This window comes from Erinaceus europaeus, chromosome 15 (assembly GCF_950295315.1).
Source record: "Erinaceus europaeus chromosome 15, mEriEur2.1, whole genome shotgun sequence".
NCBI classification, from domain to species: Eukaryota; Metazoa; Chordata; class Mammalia; order Eulipotyphla; family Erinaceidae; genus Erinaceus; species Erinaceus europaeus.
In genome coordinates, this window is record NC_080176.1 from 86,861,373 (window position 1) to 86,875,813 (window position 14,441).

General features: G+C 49.1%; 1 protein-coding gene across 4 annotated transcripts; it reads right to left on the reverse strand.

The window, feature by feature from the left end:
• Positions 1-2,505: 2,505 nt before the first annotated feature.
• On the reverse strand, positions 2,506-12,675 carry CBLN2 (cerebellin 2 precursor). Of its 4 annotated transcripts, none has more exons than XM_060174036.1 (6): positions 11,960-12,675; positions 11,083-11,231; positions 10,728-10,775; positions 8,748-9,194; positions 4,848-4,967; positions 2,506-4,352 (listed from the first exon to the last, which is right to left on the reverse strand). In XM_060174036.1, the coding sequence occupies exons 4-6, from the start codon at positions 9,063-9,065 to the stop codon at positions 4,155-4,157; spliced, it is 636 nt and encodes a 211-aa protein (XP_060030019.1). In that variant the 5' UTR covers positions 9,066-9,194; positions 10,728-10,775; positions 11,083-11,231; positions 11,960-12,675; the 3' UTR covers positions 2,506-4,154. The 4 variants fall into 4 exon arrangements, with proteins under 4 accessions (XP_060030019.1, XP_060030020.1, XP_016042550.2 ...); XM_060174037.1 differs by having other exon boundaries at positions 11,941-12,675; XM_016187064.2 differs by lacking the exon at positions 11,083-11,231.
• Between the last annotated feature and the right edge of the window lie 1,766 nt (positions 12,676-14,441).

The window sequence follows — 14,441 nt, forward strand, 5'->3', positions numbered from 1 at the left end:
GATACATTTATAGTTTAGTAGGAAAAAGACATATGTCACCTATAGCAATGTATTCTCTCAAGAGAACATGGTCTTGGTACCTCATTTTCTACTTGTGTCTAAGATTCTACTTGTGACATCTTATCCCTTTAAAAATGTTGGCATTTCATTCCAGAACAGAATGGTGAGCTGATGGTCAAGTAACAAAACAGAATTAGGCTTCTTTGGGAAATCTATACATTTTGACATTCACCATTTTTAGAAATCAAGCCTCAGGGACAGGGTGGTAGTGCAGCCGGTTAGGTGCATGTGGTGGGACGCACAAGGACCGGCCTAAGAATCCCGGTTCTAGCCCCCAGCTCCCCAGCTGCAGGGGAGGCGCTTCATGGGTAGTGAAGCGGGTCTGCAGGTGTCTATCTCTCCCTTCTCTTTGCCTTCCCCTCCTCTCAACTTCTCACTGTCCTATCCAACAACAACAACAGCAATAGCAACAATAACAAGGCTAACAAAATGGAGAAAATGGCCTCCAGGAGCAGTGGATTCATAGTCCTGGTACGCAGCCACAGTAATAACCCTGGAGGCACAAAAAGTAAAAGAAAAAATGAAGAAGTAAGAAAGAAAGGAATACAGAAAGGAAGAAAGAAAGCCTCAATATCATGTTTCAGGTTTTTTGTTTTTTGTTTTTTTACATCTGTTATATATTTCATAAGTTGCATGTGGGAAATTCTCTTAGAACGACCTTCACTTTGACCCGGTGGAGCAGAGTGGAAACCAAGATTCAAATTTTAAGCTGCTGACAATGAACTGAACATATTACAGATGACATTTTCTTTCAATTAAAACTATACTTGTGTTACATTTTTATCTGACCTACGTATTTTTGGAGCCCATACATAGATCCCTCTCTCTCTTCCTCCTTCTTTCTCTCCCTCTCTCTCTCTCTCTCTCTCTCTCTCTCTCTCTCTCTGCCAAGTAGAACTTCAGCAGATATATTAGTGGGTGGCAAACTAATCCAAACTTGTCATACTCATGACTCCTGCCTACTGGAGTATTGGGCATCTATCTCTGGGGACATGGGAGAGGGATGGGTGTGGAGTATCCTGAACAAGATGAAGCTTCTTTCCAACCATAAAACAAAACTCAGAAAAAAAAAGTTTGAGGGTGGTCAATGTAATAATGTATCTACTAGACAGTAGAACCAAATTTTAACCTCTACATAATAAATACAATAAACAATAGGTTTGACATACTGGTAAGTAAAAATAAGCATCATACATGTGTGTTAATTCTCTGAAGTACTACAGAAGGTTAAAAAAAGGAGGAACAAAGGACTAGTTAAGGAAGGGAAATAAAGTCCAAGAAAATAATACTGGCTCACTTCCTGCTGTTTGTATTACTGGCTTTAATAAACAGTGTTCTCTTTAGAAGTTTATCTCCTCCTCTCCGAGTTGAAGACTTCCAATACTCTGGAAATGATGTGTCTAGGTTTCTGTTTCCTCATAAAAAGCAACAACATTTTAACTCAAATTACTAAATTTTGTCTTTTATGCACTTCCTACAAGTCTGAAGAATATATATATTATATTATATTATATTATTTATATATTATATATATATATATCCTAAAACAAAGACCTTTTTGGTTTGTGTACCAGCAGGCATGCTTCTTATTTGACAGTAGAATCTGGTGTTCCCCCATCTTCATACAAATCTTATAAATGATGGATACTATCTTTTTTAAATATATTATATTTATTTATTGGCTAGAGACAGAAATCTTGACAGAAAGGGGAGAGAGGGAGAGAGAGAGACCAGCTACACTGCTTCACTGCTTGTGAAGCTTCTCCCTGCAGATAAGATGATGGATACTATCTTTAAATGTCAGTTTCTTTTATATCAGTGTTGTCTGATAGAAATATTACATTAACAGCCATGGCTATGTCAGTGTCTGTATGTGATGAAGTATATTATCTGTCCAGAAAGTCCTTTATGCACAGTTTCTACTCCCAAATATCTTCTGAGAAAAAAAAAAAGAACAAAACAAAACTGCAATATATATTCAAACACCTAACTTGATCTGCAAATGAAGCGTGTGTGTGTGTGTGTGTGTGTGTGTGTGTGTGTGTGTGTGTGTGTGTGTTTTCTAAGGAGGCAAAGGTAACTCTATATTCCCCAAGTCCTTTCTCATCTTAGGGTAGTATTGGGAAATGAACTCAGGATTTCATATTACAAGATACTCCTGATCAGCCTCATGGGCCCACCTTCTTATCTTTTCAGTTTAAGAGAGAAAGAGACTTCACAGTGTATCTTCACCATCTGTGAAGCTCTTTTCCCCTCCAGTGCTGTCAATAGTTCTTGAAGGTGGTACCAAAAACAAACAAACAAACAAACAACAACAACAACAAAAACACAGAGCAACTACAAGGCATGCTCTCTCTCACCTTTAGTCCCTACCCCAAGTCCTTGACACTTGGCCTCACTTATACACCTTCTGAAAATCCGAAGACAGTATGGAGAAGAGCAAGCCAGACATCGAACCCATTTATTCTGAATCTTAAATTATAACTGTGTATCATCAATATTTTGGTTACATTGTTACACAAAGGACAAATTAACATCCGGTTTGAGGTGTCTTCTTTGATTGCTTTGGGATTAGTGACATTTCCTGGGAATTCAGGTAGAATTCAGATAGAATCTTGCAGCTGTCAACTCTCAGCTCTGTTTTTCCAAATGCTGGAGACTGATGCCAGGCCAGGAAGGATTTGTAAGATTGCTTACTCCTCCCTTCCAATGAGAGGGCTTCTACCACTCCCAAGAGACTTTCTGCCAGGTGTGGGCAGGGGACCCTCAGCAAGGAAAGAGGAAGTCTTTCTTTAGCACAAGAGAGGAGGGTACCCTGCTGGAGGAGGTGGTACTGGCCCTGTGATCTTTGATGGACATCTTTGATGTGCTCAGTCAAGGTGGATCCAGATCCATGAAAACACACCACCAGGACTTAACTCAGGCACATTCAGTTAAGAAACCAGGTAACAGAAGACTTGGTCATCACGGTTATCCTTCTCACCTGATATGATTCAGGGCCCTGGAAATGGCAGGACCTTAAAGTATTCCAGGCAGTGGATTGGAAACCCCAGATCCAGGTGGTTAGTTGTCAAGGTGCACTGCAGGCATCTCTGAAAGAAGCAGCAGCGCTGGCCAGCAGTTGGTCAATGTCACTGTGATGCCCAGCTCCTTGCTGTTGGATATGTTCTCTTCCCACACCAAAAACACACAGGACCCTTTTGTTTTGTGTTGTTTGGTCTCATCCAGGAACTCAACATCTGTTTTCTCTCTCCCACCCCATCACACACACACACACACACACACACACACACACACACACAATAAAAAGAAAAAAAAGAATGAAAGGAAGAAAAAAAGAGGGAAAAAAACAGGAATATGAGAGTGGGGGAAGATCAGTGTGGAAAGGGGGGGAAATCCTTCTCAATAAAACAGAATGCAAACAATAAACAATACAAAACAAAAGTTGCAGTCTCATCATCGTGCAAAATTTGCTTCTCTGGGTAAAGCACTTCTTGACAGATTCACAATGCCCCCCCCCCACTGGACCCCTCCCAAGTCCTCCCATTCATCCACCCAGGGGGAAATACAGAATGTAGGCGAAGTCATGGTTTTCCTTAAGGCTGTACAGACACAGAGAACACATTTCAAGGGCTGGCTGGCTGACGGCAGCTTGAAGGAGTCTGGCTTTTCTGCCCCAACTGCCAGCCATTCTCCATCCTGGTTCAGCAGCTCCTTACACAAGCTCACGACACAAGGTCCAAACCAAAGAAGAAAAGTCAGCTGTCCTCACGGCAAAATCTGAAACCAACGTTACAATCACGGGTACACATTGCTTGAATGGAGAATTGCATTCCTCCCAAAGAAGTCCTGGGCTGCAGTGAATGGAACAAGGGGCGAGGCTCCACGGGAATCTTGGATATGTCAGAGAAGATACTGGAGGTTGCAACGGAGATGGCCCCTGGACCACAGCAGTCTGACAAGACTGGAAACAGGAGTGATTTCTGCCACTTATTCTGCCAGTTTAGGGGTGTTGGGAAGAGCAGTTTCCAGGGTCCGCATTGCAAAATTTCCACCATCTGGAGGAGTTGGGGGGTGGGGTTGAAGCCCTGTGTCTATAGAGGAAACACCAAGAAGCCAGAGAAGGTGGAGTATTTCCAGCCTCCCATGAGGTTGCCTCTCTCCAGTTTGAGGTGCACTTTATCTTCCCTTTCCATCAGCAGCAGGACACCATTGCTGGCTGCTTCTCTGGTGACGTCCTGGTCCCCTGCGAAGGCTGAGATCACCGGGTAGCCATTCTGCATTAAACTCACCTAAAACGCAGAGGGGAAAGCAGAGGATACAGTGAAAAACACTGTTTCTGGGTGCCAGGCAGTGTTGCATCTGGTTAAACAGATGTCTACATTACAGGACCCGGGTTCGAGCCCTGCCATCACCTGCAGGGGGGAAGCTTCATGAGTGGTGAAGCAGGGCAGCAGTTGTCTCTCTGTTTCATTCCTCTCTAGCTTCCCCTCCCCTCTCGATTTCTCAGTCTCTAATAAATAATAATGATGATCATGATGATAATAATAATAATAACCATCCTGCTTCTGCATACTGCATTCTCCCTGTTACACATACCCTGCTTTCCTTTGCTCCCAAGCAAAGTATGGGGACATCTGGCTGTGGGGACTCCATCTCTTTCCAGCCCCATCCTCCCAATTACGACAATCCCTGATCACCCAAGATACACAGAGGTTAAGAAAGGAGTTGCAACTCCAGAAACAGACAGACCTCCAGTGGGCCTGGAGGGTCCCCAAGCTACCCACCTGGATGGTTTGTCTGTTGTACACTTTGACCACGTGGAAACTGAAGCTATAAATCCCTTTCCGAGGGGCTACAAAGATACTGGAGGCCAGATCGAAATGGTTGCCAATATTGACTAAAACCTGAAAAAAAGAGGGGGACCAGCACACACATGGCAACACCATCTTTGACAGGTCCACAGGACCCACAAAAATCAGGCAGACCTGTGTGTTTAGAACTTCATGACCACAGACAACATCCCGTCAGCCTGCCAAGGTTTCCCCAAGAAGGAGGCAGGACTGGGGTTCCATCATTGCCCTCCATCATGGACTGATTTCGAAGGAATCTTTTTTTTTTTCCCTCCAGGGTTATTACTGGGACTCAGTGCCTGCACTATGAATCCAATGCTTCAGGAGGCCATTTTTTTCCCTTTGTTGCCCTTCATGTTTATTGATGTTATTATTATTGTTGTTGTTTGATAGGACAGAGAGAAATTAAAATAGTAGGGGAAGACAGAGAGGGGGAGAGAAAGATAGACACCTGCTTCACCGCTTGTAAAGTGACTCCCCCTGAGGGTGGGGAACCAGGGGCTCGAACCGGGATCCTAACACTGGTCCATGTGCACTTAACCCTCTGCGCTGCTGCCCAGCCCCCTCAAAGGCATCTTAATGGATGGCAGTTAATAAAGACTTTTTTAAAGAGTCTTGGTGGATTCTTTGGAAAAGAGGATACAGATTGAATGTTTGGAGAAGCAGAAAACACAAGAGGCATGGCAGGTAACAGAAAAGGAAGGAAAAGCCAATTAAATAATAATCCAAAAGATAAAACATAGATCTCTATGGCCATGACAGTTAGAGGACTTGAGTGTGCAGCTTTGGAAACACTACAGTGGGCTGCTCAAGTGTGAGGACAAAAATTCCGTAGTGAATGCATAAGTTATGTACTGCAGAAGAGAATGTAGGGTGTGAGGGTCTTTGTCACTGGACAACCCCCCCCCCAGCCCCCAGGCACACATCACATGCTTCCGAATGTCTATGAACTCGAGCTGTACCTTCTTCCCTTCCCTGTGCTGGGACAAAGTATTTTCTGATCTATGATGTCATGCACATAAGTTTGAATCAATACAGGCAAAAAGGGCTCTGCAGCTCAGACACCCTCAACTCTAGCTACAGGGATTCCAGGAGATGCAAAATGATGACAAATTTAGCCCCAGGATTGGAGACCAAAAGTCCCTGCAGAAGGTTCTTCTCGAATCAGAGGGGTGTGAGTGCCTTACAAAGTCCTGAGCTGAACTTGAAAACAGAAGGGTCAGTTCTTGGGAATCAATTCCCTCTCCAAGACATGATTGTCTGAGGGCATCTTCTGACCCCCCCCCCCACCTGCCACTGACTTCCCACATTCAGTCAGACTTATGCCAAAGTGCACAATTTGACTAGATATTTTTAAATGGTCCTCCTCAGCTTTTAAGGCCAAAACAGCCACTTAGATGAGAGATGCACACATCTATCTAGGAACAAAGAAATAAAGGCTTCATTCTTTTGTCCTGCTTCCCAGGTACTCCTTGTAGAAAAATGGCATGCGATTCCCAAAGCCCTGTGCCCATGGCCAGGAATTCAGTTCCAGTCTCCTCTCCAGAGCAGAACCCCTTTACACCCCTGCACTGCAGGACCCCAATCTCTGAAGGTTTAGTTGCTAAACATGCACCTTTCTGCACAGCTGGTCAGCATTTCCAAGGGCTGTTCTCTCATGAGGGCTAATTGACAAGGCTTCCAAACAGCAAGAAGAAATCTCTGTTCAAGCTTATGGACATTACTTTACCACCACCCCCCCACAAAAAAAAAATCCCCCTGGATTATTTCAGCTGGGATCTTAAAATCAGGAGGCTGGTCTATTCAGGACCCTGCTTCAAACATGTGTTTAATGAGCCCCCAAGAGACAGGTTTCCTTGAGTCCCTGCCTAAGACATCCACAAAAGAAACACCATTTCCCCTACCCTGCCACCACTGGCTCACACTGCATGAAGTTCCTACCAAGACTTTCGCTCATAGCAGAGAGCTCTTGATACCTGTGTGAAATGATGGATGGAAAAATGCTGTGAAATCTATCTGCAAGCCATTTGAAGGTGGGTACTAATATCACCAGCATTATGCCATAAAGAAAAAAGAAGAGCTGATTCTAGAATTCCAACTTCTTACTTGATGTCCAATGAAGATTGTAAAGTAAAATAATTCCCACCCCCACAGAGCACACCTCTGGGTGAACACACACACATGCACACATGCACACACGCACACATGCACACACGCACACACGCACACACACACACAACTTTTAAAAGGAATACAAATGAACAGGATACAGGTCAGAGACTGTGTGTCTGTGTATGGGCTGGGAGGGCTGGGAGGAAGGGTTATTATGTCTTGAGAGAAAAACCTGAGTTGCTTCAAAGACAGAAAAGACCTCGAGTAAGTCTGCTCAGAGCCACAGCTGTGCCTTCAGTGCCAGCTGACTTCACAGCTTTGCAAGAAGCATGTTGGCAAAGGACTAAAGTTTGCAAGTCCAGTGAATGTGTCCCATTTGTTTGTGGAAAACAACAGAAGAGGGGGATGGGTCACAAGAGAAAAATTAAAATTTTCACTTCTAAGCAACAGTTACCCAGGAAGGGGACAGCAGTGGTGGGAACTGGGGAACCTGCTGCTTTGCCCGGAGCTGTGGCCTGAAGCAGTAGGTCCTCAAGGTGATTTTGCTTTTGTTTCTTTAGTTCTATAGCCAGGTCACATGCCTGCTGCAGCATTCTGTGGCAAATGTATCCACACATGGCACTGCACTCACTCTACTAGCTCTAGGCTGCATTTGCACATTCTTTTTTCCTAGGCACTAAAGTCTCCATGTCTGGTGTTCTCCCTCACTCTGTCCCACTGGGTTTTCTAGAAGGTAAACTCCCCCTCCACCTTCCATCCAGCACCAGCAGGAACCACATCTTTTAGAGCTGGGCCAAACCCTTTGCAGAACCACTTTCTTGGAGTTTGCTTGGAGTGCTTAAGAAGCTCCCAGCCCTGAAGTGGGTCACCTGGGTGCCAGAAGTCCAGTTCCCCCAAGGGACAGTCCCCAGCCCAGCCCAGGATGCCTGCAGAGGAGCAAGCTTCCTTGGAGAGATGGTGCCTCTAATTTTTCTCTCAAGGACACTTAGCAGAATAGGGCAGCTTGAAAGGGACTGAAGTGGAGAAATGAGAACAGAAAAGCAAGCATAAAGCAGAAGTTGCACTGGGCTCCAAAGTAAAGGACTCTGGGGGTGGGATTCCTGATGGTGGAGGAAGACCTAGACTGAGGATGAGAGTGTTCTACATAAAACTAATAATTTTTACACACGTACCAACAGCTGCATTGATTGCAAACTATTAATCCTCCCCCACAGTAAAGCAAAATAAAAATAAAATAAGACAAAAGAGATGCTCATAGATATGCAAATGCCAGCTGAGGCCACACTTAGAATCAAAAAGAGTGAGACAAGGAGAAGCTGGAAAGAGAGATCCCACTGGAGCTCTCTTCCCAGGCATGGTTCACCCAGGTTCCCAAAACCTAGAGTCACCCAGACTGGTCTGAGTAGGGTGGAGGAAAGGCTGACCAGGTCCAAGTAGCTGGTCATGGTGGGGTTGCTGCTGTCCAGCCCAGCCCAGGATGGGTGCAGGGAAGCAAGTTTCCTGGCAGAGATTGTGCCTCTGATATTCTCCAGGGACCCTGAGCAGATTAGGGCAGTTTGAAAGGGACTCTCCTAGGCTCCTAGGCATGCAAAAGACAGCTGAACTCAGTTAGAATCCAGAGTATAAATGGGAAGAGCCAGCAAGGATGCCAGATCTCAGGAGCTAGGCTTGGTGCACCCAAAAAGGCCCTGGAGGGAACAGGGAGGGGCGGGAGGCGCTGACCTGGTCGAAGTAGATGGTCATGGTGCGGTTGCTCATCTCAGAGGGCTCGTGGTTGGTGCTGCGGGTGGCGGAGAAGGCCACCTTGGCGCTGCCAGACCGCACGGAGATGCCCAGCGAGGAGGTGACGGCGCCATCGGCTGAGGGGCTGGAGTCGCACACCACCAGGCACTTGCCCTCCAGCACGATGGGCTCCGTGTCGTTCTGCGCCCGCACTGGGCAGCCCGCGGGCAGCAGCAGCAGCAGCAGCACCAATGCAGCCCCCAGGCGCAGCTCCCCCGGGCTCCCGGCCATGCTCAGCTGGGGGCCAGAGGTGGCCATCCAGGCCAGGACGCAGGCAGGCGGGGGCTCCGGGCTGTCAGCTGCCTCCTGCTCCTCCTTGAAGGGCCTGGGAGCCCAGCTCCGACGGGCAAGGCCAGGCTGGTCCTCAGAAGTGGGGCGCCACTGCACCTGGTGGAGGTGAAGCCCAAACCCTTAAGGGGAGGTGCACACTCAGGTCCCCTCCTTGCAGGTGTCTTTTGGGACCAGCTTGCTGGCAGCCACTTCCCTCCCCAAAGACCATCTCAAGTGCCAGAAACAACCAAAGAGGCCAGACAGAGCTCCCTGGGGTGAGACCACCTCCTAAGGGGGAATGAGTTCTGCTCCTCAGGGTGCTAAGACAGGGTCCCTGACACCCCCACCTCTCCTGAGAACATCCCTATAGGTTCACCCAAAGGCACTCAAGCCTAGGGGGAGGACAAAACAAACAAAATCCACCCAGGCATCTTGTCCTCTGGCCTGGGAGACCTGCTCAGGCAGGGCCAGGCTGGTCCTCAGAAATGGGGCACCAGTGCATCTGCCAAGGGGGTGGGGGGCTGAGACCCTCTAGGCCTGGGAAAGGGGGCTCTGTGGGACCCCTCCATGCAGGTGCCTCTCCAGGCTCCTGCTTGCTTGCAGCCTTTTACTTTCTCCAACCTGCACCCCCAAGTGCCAGAAACAGCCCAGAGCAGGCAGCACCCATCTCCACCCCAGGCTGCAAAGCAGAGCACCTGGGGCTAGGCCACCACTTAAGGGGGGCTGGGCTGGGTTCTGCAGCTCTCTGGCGCTAAGACTGGGTTCCTGATGCCTCAGAGGGCTCCCCCATAGGTTCACCCAAAGATATCCATGTCAATACTCATGCTTTTTGGAAAAGCAAGCAAGCCAAACAAACAAACAAACAAACACCTGGGTGTCTGTCTTAGTCTTCCTGGCAGCTGTAGAGGCCCTTTGCTCAGGGTTTGCCCCCTCCTACAGTTAGCTTCCCAGCAGTCTGCTGAAGGCCGACTTAGCCATTTTCTGCCCAAAGAATACCCCACCACCACCCCAGCCCTCCGGATGCTTCTTGGATGTTGGGGGGGGGGTACAGGGTGCAGTGGGGAGAATGGAAATGAGAGAGGGAATGGAAGGAAACAACCACTTTTCAAGGCGCACTCCCAAGCGCTTCCTTTGGGAGAGTGAGTTCCCTGGGAGTCGTCTCTCTGGAGAGGGACCCAGAGGACCAAAGTCCTGAGCTTCAGGCAACTCTTGCTGCTTCTTTCTAATTCTAAACCTTGTGCTGTTCCTTCCTCTCAGCACCCCCCCACCCTGGTCACCAACTTAAAGTGTCCTTTTGCCCAGTTCCTTGGTACCCTCTTCTCCCCAGAAACAGGTCATGGCAACACCCAGTAGAAAAGCAAAAACTATTAATAATAATGAATAAAACATATGCAAATCTGCCTCTGCCCTCGCCGCCCACGGCTTGGCACAACTCCAGCAGTCTTTCCAAGAAATGGGAGAAGTTGTTTTAGTGGCCTCGCATCTCCCCAGGGCAAAATGCCTAGGATCTTCTTCTCTCCCTCTCTTCCTCAACCTCATCTCTCTCTCTCTTCAGCCCCTAGCCTCCCCTGCAGCCAAGCAGGAAGGTCCCAGCCGGCCAAAGCCAATGCGCTCTTGCTGTTGGCAGCTGAGCCCAGAGCGGCGGGTTACCTGGCAGGTCCATGGCGAGCGAGCAGCTCTGCTGGCCTCCGAGTGGTTCTGCCGGGAGGAGATAAACAGAGATGAGCAGCAGGAGACACCAAGGAGCAGCGCGACCCCTTTCCCCGCGCCGCCCCGCCCCGCCCCACACCCAGGGGCGCCGCGCCCAGGACCCACTCCCTTGAATCCCGCACAGTCCGGGAGCGCTCTGTAGTCCTCCCTGGATCATGCACCGCGCCCCCAGGAGTCCCGCGCGGGGTGGGGCTCCCAGAGGATCCGTGTCCTCCTCTGTGTCCCGCACTCTGCGCCCCTGCGTTTAACACCCAAGCGCACACCGCGGCCCCAGTTCCAGGAGCCACGCACTCACTCTGGAGCGCACTTCACTAGGAAGGAGGGAAGGAAGGAAGCCGGGATGTCCCAGTCCGGGGTGCGAGTAACCAAGCTAGGGACCAGCGCTTTCTTCACCCCGCAGCCATATGCACCTGGGCGCACCTTGCCAGAGCGGATCTCAGATTCCTGCAGCCAAGTGCACAGCGCGAGGGGAGTGGGGGGGGGGGCGGTGTAGGTTGCCTGAAGGCCCGCAACCCAAAGCACCTTGCAAAGCCCCCCCCCCCACACACACACACACCGCACCAGAACCCGCGTGCACCTGTGCGCACCTTCAGGGAACAAATCTCTCCAGCTACCTCACACTTGTGCACCGCACCGCGCAGGGTCTACCGGGACACCCCGCAACCCGAAGCAGCCTGCAAACCCTGCCCCCACACGCGCACCCAGCACCAGCACCCGCGTGCACCTGAGCGCACCTAGCGGGGTGCGGATCTGTGGCTGCCTCACCCCTGTGCACCGCTCGAGGGGAGGGGGCGTGGGTGCCTGGCGCCACGCAGCCCAGCTCATTCACCTGGCAAAAGCCTGGCTCCGCGCCCACTCCCCGCAGGTCTCTCAAGGCGTCCACCACCCCACCCCCGGGAGGCCCGCCATGAGTTCTGCAGGGACCCCCGCACCCCTCACCCAGAAACGTGGCAATAGGTCCCGGCCTCTCCAAGGGTCTCAGAACTGCACTTCCAAAAGCTGTGAACAGCCCCTGGGTCCCCGCCCAGCTTTCCTCTCTGCCCACGGGGCACTCAGTCCCCGAACCCCTGCAGCAAGCACCCCGCACCCCTGCAGCAAGCACCCCGCACCCCTGCAGCAAGCACCCCGCACCCCTGCAGCAAGCACCCCGCACCTTGAGCTCCCGCTCTCACCGAAACCCTGGGTGCGAACCCCTGCTGGACGCGGCAGCTGAAGCCTGTGCAGACTAAGCGCCCCGGGAAGCGCCACTCGCCCCTCTGCTTGGCGATCCTTCTTTTTCTTTCCCGAACTCCCTCCAAGACTCCTTCTTGAGCACTTTCATAATGAGAGAAGGAGACACAGTTTGTCTTAAGGGGGAAAAAAATGAATAAAATAAAAATAAATTACAAACAAGTGAGGAATGGGATGGAGGAAAGAGCGGAGCTCGTTTCTTTTTTTCTTTTCTTTTTCTTTCTTTCTTTTTCTTTTTCTTTCTTCCTTTTTTCTTTTCTTTTCTTTTTTTTTAGTAGTTGCCAGGCTGTGGGGTCTCCAGTTTGGGGGCGACCAGGCTGGACAGGGAGACTGCAGAGGCGCCTCTGCCTGGTTTGGTGACTCTGCGCCTCTGGACCCTGGAGCAGGCGGAGCTGATGACAAGGCGGCTGTGGGCGCTCGGACCCTGGAAGGCGCAGGTGCCGCGGGGCGCAGGGACGCGAGAAAGCCTTTGCACGGACGCGGGGCGCCACCTATCGGCCCGGCGACTTCCTGCGGCAGGTGCAGGCCTGGGACCCCAGGCAGAGCGGGAGGCTCCTGGGGGGGAGCTGCTGCTTGCTCAAGGTCCTGTTTGGCAATCCCGTTCCTCCCAAAGCAGCCCTGGTTCCTGAAAACTAGATCTAACTGGAAGGGCTCCATCTTCCTCCTCCTCTTCCTCCTCCTTCTCCTCTTCTTCATCCTCCTCCCTTTCTTCTTCTTCCTTCTCCTCTTCCACCTCTTCTTCCTCCTCCTCCTCCTAGCCCTCCTCCTCCCCCTCCTCCTCTTCCTCCTCCTCCTTCTCCTCCTCCGCCCCTCCTGCTCCTCTCCTTTTCCTCCCCTTCTCCTCTCCACCTTCCTCTCCCTTTCCTCCTCCTTCCTCTCCCTCTCCTCCTCCTTCCTCTCCCTCTCCCAGTCAGTCAGTCCACCTTCTCCTTCGTCTTTGCCTTCACCATCTCCTCCTCCTTTTTATTTTGTTTTATTTGACCACAAACTCACCTCATTTTTTTTTTAGTTCTTTAATGAGGCGCTGATGTTTAAGAACAATTAAAACCAATGATTTAAATGTGCTAAAATTTAAAAAAAAAAAAGAACTCCAATAAATATAGTTAAGGACAAAAATTAAAAACCATAATTAGTGCTGGCAAAATAGTTTACCCAGTAGAGGATACACCTAATAGTGCCTGGGGGTCCTGGTTTGCACTTTTTTTATTTTTATTTTTGTTAGTGATTTGATATTGATTGACAAAAGACCCATGCCTTTAGCAAAATGATACTCACTCTTAATTTTGCCTATCCTTATTGCTCTAACAAATCACTAACCGGTAAGGTTAGCATCAGTTATCAGTTATTTTTTTCTATAGAACAAAAAGACGTTGAGAGAGAAGGGAGAAGAAAGAGAGGGAGAGAGAAAGACCTGCTTCACCATTCCTGAAACCAGGAGGGACCCTCCCCCAACCCCTCCAGGAGGGAACCACCACCCACCCCACCTAGTATCAGCTATCTTGGACCACATCATGTTTGGAGAAAACCACTAAACTGTGGAGAGTATGACTCCTTAGAATAGATGATGTTTGGCAGTGCACTTTCTTTATAACTTGACTTTTAAAACAATCATTAAACGTACTCAGTTGTTTGTGTGAGGACCACTGTTACTCCATATTGTCTAAGGCAGCCAAGAAAAACCTCATAATCCAACTGCTGCAGTACACCTGTATGTTACCCTTGAAAAACTAGCCCCAACGTTTCTACCTATCAGCAGCTGTTCTGTAAAAGGAGGTCATGATAGCCCTGAAACCCAAAATTTGCTTAACTGACAAAAGCTGTCAGGCTGTGGTCAGGGACTGTGGAAAAATTCCCTGACAAACAGGTCTGAACTTTAAGTGACTCCTAAGTCCCCCCTCCCCAAGTTCCCCTTCCTGATGTGGATAAAAGAAGGAATCTGTCTATGTCTCTTTGGAGCTCACAAGCCACTATTGGGAAAGTGCTTGTAGCCCAGGCCTAAGCTTGTTTCAATAAAGACTCTTGTTTTTGTATGTGACTCTGGCCTCCTCTCTGTGGGAACGGGACCTAAAATTCCGGGCATAACAATTTGATTTTTGAACTGTACAACTTAGCCAATCATAGGCTGATTCAAAATAAACCTTAAGTCAGACAATGCTATTCACAAGAAATAGGGATTATGTTTTAGACTAACAGAATTTACCACTGTCCTTTGTTTAAAAATTACTTTTATTTATTTATGATTGGATAGACACAGTGGGAAATTGAGAGGGGAGGGGGACTAGAAAGAGAAAGAGACAGAGAGACACCTGCAGCGCTGCTTCACCACTTGTGAAGCTCTTCCCCTGCAGGTGGGGACCAGGGGCTTGAACCTGGGTCCCTGTGCACTATAATGTGTGTACTTAACCAGGTGCGCTACCACCTACC

Excerpts from the sequence above, each read along its gene's own strand:
- CBLN2 (XM_016187064.2), bottom strand. The coding sequence starts at position 9,065 with ATGGCCACCTCTGGCCCCCAGCTGAGCATGGCCGGGAGCCCGGGGGAG. Across the intron at positions 4,968-8,747 it reads TGACCATCTACTTCGACCAG|GTTTTAGTCAATATTGGCAA; the intron begins GTCAGCGCCTCC and ends TCTTTTTTTCAG. Across the intron at positions 4,353-4,847 it reads ACAACAGACAAACCATCCAG|GTGAGTTTAATGCAGAATGG; the intron begins GTGGGTAGCTTG and ends TCTGCGTTTTAG.